The following is an 8,533-nucleotide window of genomic DNA, read 5'->3' as shown; positions in this document are numbered from 1 at the left end:
TGCCGAAATGCCAGGACCCCAGCAGGATGTAGACGGACCCGAACGGAACCACGGCCACGCCCATGATGAGGTCGGCCACCGCCAGCGAGGTGATGAAAAGGTTGGTGACCGTCTGCAGCCGGCGGGAGCGCAAGATGGCGCTGATCACCAACACGTTACCTGGACACAAGCAGACCATCATTGCATTCATACCTCCATCATCCATCCATTAATTCATCATCAATCAATAAATGAGCACATTCATCTATTCATCCATACATCACTTCATTCATCGAGCAATTCATCAATTCATTAAAGGCCTACTGAAATGAGATGTTCTTATTTAAACGGGGATAGCAGCTCCATTCTATGTGTCATACTTCATCATTTCGCCATATTTTTGCTGAAAGGATTTAGTAGAGAACATCGATGATAAAATTTGCAACTTTTGGTCGCTAATAAAAAAGCCTTGCCTGTACCGGAAGTAGCAGACGATGTGCGCGTGACGTCACGGGTTGTGGAGCTCCTCACATCTGAACATTGTTTACAATCATGGCCACCAGCAGCGAGAGCGATTCGGACCGAGAAAGCGACGATTTCCCCATTAATTTGAGCGAGGATGAAAGATTCGTGGATGAGGAAAGTGAGAGTGAAGGACTAGAAGAAAAAAAACTAGACTGCAGAGCGATTCAGATGTTATTAGACAAATTTACTAGGATAATTCTGGAAAATCCCTTATCTGCTTATTGTGTTACTAGTGTTTTAGTGAGATTATATGCTACCTGAAAGTCGGAGGGGTGTGGCCACGGTTGTGGTGACCGCCAGTGTCTCCGGTGGGAGGAGGTAAGATAGTCCGCAGCTGCAGGAGGACGCAAGCTCCGCTTATGTCTACGGTAAGAGCCGATTTATTAGCACAATTTTCTCACCGAAACCTGCCGGTTGACATGTGGTCGGGAACCATGTTCGCTTGACCGCTCTGTTCCATAGTAAAGCTTCACCTTCGGGAATGTAAACAAGGAAACACCGGCTGTGTTTGTGTTGCTAAAGGCAGCCGCAATACACCGCTTCCCACCTACATCTTTCTTCTTTGACGTCTCCATTATTAATTGAACAAATTGCAAAAGATTCAGCAACACAGAAGTCCAGAATACTGTGTAATTATGCGATGAAAAGAGACGACTTTTAGCCAGGCTTTCCCCTGACAGTTTGTCTATGTTTTAGTTTTTTCCTCTGCATTTGTCTGTATTTAGTATCTGCTGTCTTTAGTTCCTGTCTAGTGCTCTTATTTTGTCAGCTTCCTGTCTTGTTCCCTGAGTGCTGTGTTCCTCCTCAGCTGCAGCTGATTGGCACCAGGCCACACCTGTTGCCAATCAGCCCGCTCCTATTTGTACCAGCTTTGTCTTGTGTCAGTTGCTGGATCGTTGTATGGTCGTTGCCACATATCACTCTTGTCGTGCTACTTGTCGTTTTGTTACAGCTACTACCTGTCATGCTACAATTTGTCCTGGTCGTCGTAGCGGTAAGCTGTTTCTGTTAGCATTAGTTATTTCCAGTTTTTCCGTTTGCTATCCACTAGCTTCCATGCTAAAGTTCCTTTTTGTTTTCTAGCTTCCAGTGCTAGCTCCCTTAGTTTGTTATTCCGCCCACGTGCGTGCTTTTTGTTTGTTCTTGTTTAGTTTTAATTAAATCATGTTTTAATATTGTATGCCTGCCTCCGTCTCTGCATCTTGGGGTTCAACGACAAATAACTCTGACAGTACCTGTACAACCTGAAGGTCAGAGGGGCGTGGCCACGGGTGTGGTGACCGCCAGTGTCTCCGAGGGAAGCCACGTTTCTCGACGAGGCGAAGGCAGCCGATGCTTCTTCCACGTTGGAAGCATCCGACGGTCGGGGGCGGTCGGTGGGAGGAGGCAAGAGAGTCTGCAGCTGCCTCTTTGACAGGTGAACGAGGAACGACGCAAGCTCCGCTCATGTCTACGGTAAGAGCCGACTTATTACCACCATTTTCTCACCGAAACCTGCCGGTTGACATGTGGTAGGGAACCATGTTCGCTTGACCGCTCTGTTCCATAGTAAAGCTTCATCGCCATCTTTCGGGAATGTAAACAAGGAAACACCGGCTGTGTTTGTGTTGCTAAAGGCGGCCGCAATACGCCGCTTCCCACCTACATCTTTCTTCTTTGACGTCTCCATTATTAATCGGACAAATTGCAAAAGATTCAGCAACACAGATGTCCAGAATACTGTGTAATGATGCAATACACCGCTTCCCACCTACATCTTTCTTCTTTGACGTCTCCATTATTAATCGAACAAATTGCAAAAGATTCAGCAACACAGACGTCCAGAATACTGTGTAATTATGCGATGAAAAGAGACTTTTAGCTGTAAAGGGTGCTGGACCAACATTTTTTCCACAATGTGTGACGTCACGCGTTATCAATCAATCCATCAATCAACTCATCATCAATGAAAAAAATCCATTGATCCATCAACCATCCATTCATCAAACAATAAATTAATTTATCCATACGTCATCCATCCATCCATTCATCCATCAATCAATACATCAGCCCATTCATCCATCTATCTATCCATTCATCAATCAGTCAATAAATCAATCACTTAATCCGTCAACTCATTCATCCTTCAATCAATAAACCCGTCCAATCATCCATGCATCCATTCATCTATCTTTATATCTTCCATTAATTTATTCATCATTAAAAAGATCAGTCCATTAATCACCAATAAATAATTCCATCAATCTATACATCTATCAATTCATCCATTAATCCAACAAGCAATCAATCCATTCATTAATCAATTCATCCATAAACATGTAAGCCAACAATTAATTCATCATCGATAAATAAATCCATCAATCTGTCCATCCATCCATTAATCAAACAGTACATTAATTCATCCATATGTCATTCATGCATTCATTCATCCATCAATCAATGCATCAGCCCATTCTTTCTATCTATCTATTCATCATTTCATTGATCATCAATCAGTCAGTAGATCAATCACTTAATTTATCCGTATCTCATCACTCATTCATCCTTCAAATAAATTCATCCATTCATCCATCCTTCAATCAATAAATCAGCCCATTCATCTTTGCATCCATTCATCCATTTGTCCATCAATGCATTCTTAAATCGATCAATTCATCTATATGTCTTCCATTAATTTATTCATCATTAATAAATCACCAATCAAAATTTCAACCAATCTATCCATTCATCAATTCATCCATTAATCCAACAATCAATCAATCCATTCTTTAATCAATTCATTCATAGACATGTAAGCCAGCAATTAATTCATCATTGATAAAATAAATCCATTGATCTTTTCATCCATCAATCCATTCATCAAACAATAAATTCATTTATCCATACATTATCTATCCATTCATTCATCCATCAATCAATACATCAGCCCATTCATCTATCTATCTATTCATCAATCCATTTATCATCAATCAGTCAATAAATCAATCGCTTAATTTATCCGCATCTCATCCATCAACTCATTCATCCTTCAATCAATAAATCAGTCCATTCATCTATGCATCCATTCATCCACCTTTCATCCATTTATCCATCAGTCCATTCCTCAATCAATTCATATATATGTATTTCATTAATGTATTCATCATTAATAAAACAGTCAATTGATCACCAATCAATAATTCCATCAATCAATACATCCATCCATTCATCAATTCATCCATTAATCCAACAACCAATCAATCCATTCATTAATCAATTCATCCATACACATGTAAGCCAACAAGTAATTCATCATCAATCCATTGATCTATCCTTCCATTCATCAAACAATCAATTCATTTATCCACACGTGATCTATCAATTCATTCATTCATCAATCAATACATTGATGGATTAGCTATCTATCCATTCATCGATACATTTATCAATAAGTCAAGAAATCGATTACTTTATCCACATATCTCATCCTTCAATCAATAAATCAGTCCATTCATCCATCCATCAATTCATTCATTCATCTATATATATATCATCCATCATTTCACACATCATTAATCAATAAGTCAATCCATCCATCCATTTTCTACCGCTTATTCCCTTTCGGGGTCGCGGGGGGCGCTGGCGCCTATCTCAGCTACAATCGGGCGGAAGGCAGGGTACACCCTGGACAAGTCGCCACCTCATCGCAGAATAAGTCAATCCATTTATCCTCAATCAATCCATCTATCCATTCACCAATCAATTCGTTCATCGTTCATCCAACCATCCATCGGTCAATCCATCCCTCAGTCTGTCCGTGCATCCATCCATCAATCAGTCCGTCCCTTCTTTTGTCCATTCATCCATCCTTCCGTCTGTCTGATTGTCCATCCATCCATTCATCCATTCATCCGTGTTAAAATAATTGTATCTAAGTAATCTCAAAACTTTGTGACCCTACCAAGAAGAAGGCTTGTAAAACTCCACTGTGTAGGATGGGAAGCAACATGGAGGTGTTCGGTTTCTTTCTTCCATTATAATCCACAGGAAGATTTTGTTTTGACCCGAGAACTACAAAGCGAAGAGGAAGCAAGACCTGTCTCCCCCCCCCCCCCCCCCCAGGCACCTCTTCTTTGAACTGTTTTACGACCTCTTCTTTGAACTGACCTTTTCTTTGAACTGTTTTGTAACCAAAGGCGATGGCTGTTTACGACCCCCTTCCCTTGGAAACAGCTGTTGCCATGTAATCAGGGAAAGTCCAAATAAAAGAGGAGGCATGCAATCCTTCGTCAGAGCGTGGAACACTCTACAAGGGTGCAGGTTTACGTGTTTCTCCTCATTGAGCTAAATTGAATTTTGTCTCTGTTTAATTCCTTGCTTCTTGTCTTGTTTAATAGATGTCATCAGTGTTTGAACCCCCACTCTCCCTTTAGAAACAACTGTTGCCATGTAATCAGGGAAAGTCTACATAAAAGAGGAGGCGTGCAATCATTCGTCAGAGCGTGGAACACTCTAAAAGGGTGCAGGTGTATGTGTTTCTCCTCATTGAGCTAAATTGAATTTTGTCTCTGTTTAATTCCTTGCTTCTTGTCTTGTTTAATAGTTGTCATCAGTGTTTGAACCCCCCTTCTCCCTTTAGAAACAACTGTTGCCATGTAATCAGGGAAAGTCTACATAAAAGAGGAGGCGTGCAAGCATTCGTCAGAGCGTGGAACACTCTACAAGGGTACAGGCGTATGTGTTTCTCCTCATTGAGCTAAATTGAATTTTGTCTCTGTTTAATTCCTTGCTTCTTGTCTTGTTTAATAGTTGTCATCAGTGTTTGAACCCCCCCTCACGCTTTAGAAACAACTGTTGCCATGTAATCAGGGAAAGTCCAACTAATAGAGGAGGCGTGCAATCCTTCGTCAGAGCGTGGAACACTCTAAAAGGGTACAGGCGTATGTGTTTCTCCTCATTGAGCTAAATTGAATTTTGTCTCTGTTTAATTCCTTGCTTCTTGTCTTGTTTAATAAATGTCATCAGTGTTTGAACCCCCCTTCTCCCTTTAGAAACAACTGTTGCCATGTAATCAGGGAAAGTCCAAATAAAATAGGAGGCGTGCAATCCTTCGTCAGAGCGTGGAACACTCTAAAAGGGTGCAGGTTTACGTGTTTCTCCTCATTGAGCTAAATTGAATTTTGTCTCTGTTTAATTCCTTGCTTCTTGTCTTCTTTAATAAATGTCATCAGTGTTTGAACCCCCCTTCTCCCTTTAAAAACAACTGTTGCCATGTAATCAGGGAAAGTCCAACTAATAGAGAAGGCGTGCAATCCTTCGTCAGAGCGTGGAACACTCTAAAAGGGTGCAGATGTACGTGTTTCTCCTCATTGAGCTAAATTGAATTTTGTCTCTGTTTAATTCCTTGCTTCTTGTCTTGTTTAATCAACGTTTGAACCTGTGCTTCAGTCCATAAGGAGACTCACCAGAGACGATGGCCACAACCAGAATGGCCATGGCGGCGCCAAGCAGGACCACCTCGGCATCGTTGTACTCTGAAGATGGAGCTGACCAATCAGGCGGCTTTGAGGAGTTGCTGGCGTCTGATTGGTTAGCCGGTGACGACGGGACGCTCAGGGCCTCTTGGACCCCTGTCACCTCTGTGACCTACAAACATAAAACGCATCTTTTATTCCATATAACGGTCTATGTAATGTTATACGATATAATACAATATTGTTAAAAATATTTCCAGGCAAATTGTTGGTTGAAATGAATTAAATGAGCTAAAGTGCTAGCATAAAATGTTAGCATGCTAACGTTAGCATGATGAAATGAACGGTCGGCGTACTTATAAGATGGCGCCAGGTACCAAAAGCCATTATTTTGTGGTTTAAAGTATTTAAATTAGCTAAAATGATAGCATAAAGCATTAGCATGCTAACATTGGGAACAACGAGCATACGTGCAAGCTCGTAAATAGTATCAAAACCTACAAATTGTAGGTTGAAATTAATACAATTAGCTATAGTGCTAGCCTAAAATGGTAGCATGCTAACATTAGCATGATAACATGAACGGGTGTACTAATAAGATGGCGCCAGGCACCAAAAGACATTATTTTAGGGTTTAAACTAATTGAAATAGCTAAAATGATAGCATATAGCTAACGTTATGTGGGTTCTTCCGAGGATGTCGTAGTGGTTGTGCAGCCCTTTGAGACACTTGTGATTTAGGGCTATATACAGTAAATAAACATTGATTGATTGATTGATTGATTGAACGTTGGGAACAGCGAGCGTACTTGCAAGGTCGCAAAAAGTATCAAAACCGGTTGAAATTAATAAAATTAGCTAAAGTGCTAGCATAGAATTTTAGCATGCTAACATTAACATGATTACATGAACGGTTGGCGTACTTATAAGATGGCGCCAGGTACCAAAAGCCATTATTTTGTGGTTTAAAGTATTTAAATTAGCTAAAATGATAGCATAAAGCATTAGCATGCTAATGTTGGGAACAGCGAGCATGCGTGCAAGGTCGTAAATAGTATCAAAACCAACAAATTGTAGGTTGAAATTAATACAATTAGCTATAGTGCTAGCCTAAAATGGTAGCATGCTAACATTAGCATGATAACATGAACGGGTGTACTAATAAGATGGCGCCAGGCACCAAAAGACATTATTTTGGGGTTTAAACTAATTAAAATAGCTAAAATGATAGCATATAGCTAACGTTATGTGGGTTCTTCCGAGGATGTCGTAGTGGTTTTGCAGCCCTTTGAGACACTTGTGATTTAGGGCTATATAAATAAACATTCATTGATTGATTGATTGATTGAACGTTGGGAACAGCGAGCGTACTTGCAAGGTCGCAAAAAGTATCAAAACCGGTTGAAATTAATAAAATTAGCTAAAGTGCTAGCATAGAATGTTAGCTTGCTAACGTTAGCATGATGAAATGAACGGTCGGCGTACTTATAAGATGGCGCCAGGTACCAAAAGCCATTATTTTGTGGTTTAAAGTCGTTAAATTAGCTAAAATGATAGCATAAAGCATTAGCATGCTAACGTTGGGAACAGCGAGCATGCGTGCAAGGTCGTAAATAGTATCAAAACCAACAAATTGTAGGTTGAAATTAATACAATTAGCTATAGTGCTAGCCTAAAATGGTAGCATGCTAACATTAGCATGATAACATGAACGGGTGTACTAATAAGATGGCGCCAGGCACCAAAAGACATTATTTTGGGGTTTAAACTAATTAAAATAGCTAAAATGATAGCATATAGCTAACGTTATGTGGGTTCTTCCGAGGATGTCGTAGTGGTTTTGCAGCCCTTTGAGACACTTGTGATTTAGGGCTATATAAATAAACATTGATTGATTGATTGATTGATTGAACATTGGGAACAGCGAGCGTACTTGCAAGGTCGCAAAAAGTATCAAAACCGGTTGAAATGAATAAAATTAGCTAAAGTGCTAGCATAAAATGTTAGCATGCTAACATTAACATGATTACATGAACGGTTGGCGTACTTATAAGATGGCGCCAGGTACCAAAAGCCATTATTTTGTGGTTTAAAGTCGTTAAATTAGCTAAAATGATAGCATAAAGCATTAGCATGCTAACGTTGGGAACAACGAGCATACGTGCAAGCTCGTAAATAGTATCAAAACCTACAAATTGTAGGTTGAAATTAATACAATTGGCTAAAGTGCTAGCCTAAAATGCTAGCATGCTAACATTAGCATGATAATATGAACGGGTGTACTAATAAGATGGCGCCAGGCAACAAAAAAGATTATTTTGGGGTTTAAACTAATTAAAATAGCTAAAATGATAGCATATAGCTAACGTTATGTGGGTTCTTCCGAGGATGTCGTAGTGGTTTTGCAGCCCTTTGAGACACTTGTGATTTAGGGCTATATAAATAAACATTGATTGATTGATTGATTGATTGAACGTTGGGAACAGCGAGCGTACTTGCAAGGTCGCAAAAAGTATCAAAACCGGTTGAAATTAATAAAATTAGCTAAAGTGCTAGCATAGAATGTTAGCATGCTA

General features: G+C 40.0%; 1 protein-coding gene across 1 annotated transcript in view; it reads right to left on the bottom strand.

Moving 5' to 3' along the window:
* Positions 1–8,533, bottom strand: part of LOC133552016 (beta-2 adrenergic receptor-like) — a 42,370-nt gene that overhangs the window by 9,894 nt on the left and 23,943 nt on the right. The window contains exons 2-3 of the mRNA XM_061899256.1: positions 5,949–6,129; positions 1–159 (exon numbers count right to left, since the gene is read on the bottom strand). The exon at positions 1–159 is cut by the window's left edge and continues 133 nt beyond it. Of these exons, the coding sequence (XP_061755240.1) occupies positions 1–159; positions 5,949–6,129 (340 nt within the window). The remainder of the gene's footprint in view (positions 160–5,948; positions 6,130–8,533) is intronic.

Source organism: Nerophis ophidion, linkage group LG04 (genome assembly GCF_033978795.1).
Source record: "Nerophis ophidion isolate RoL-2023_Sa linkage group LG04, RoL_Noph_v1.0, whole genome shotgun sequence".
Lineage (NCBI taxonomy): Eukaryota > Metazoa > Chordata > Actinopteri > Syngnathiformes > Syngnathidae > Nerophis > Nerophis ophidion.
Note: the sequence above shows the minus strand (reverse complement) of the source record. Positions and strands in the feature narration are given on the sequence as shown.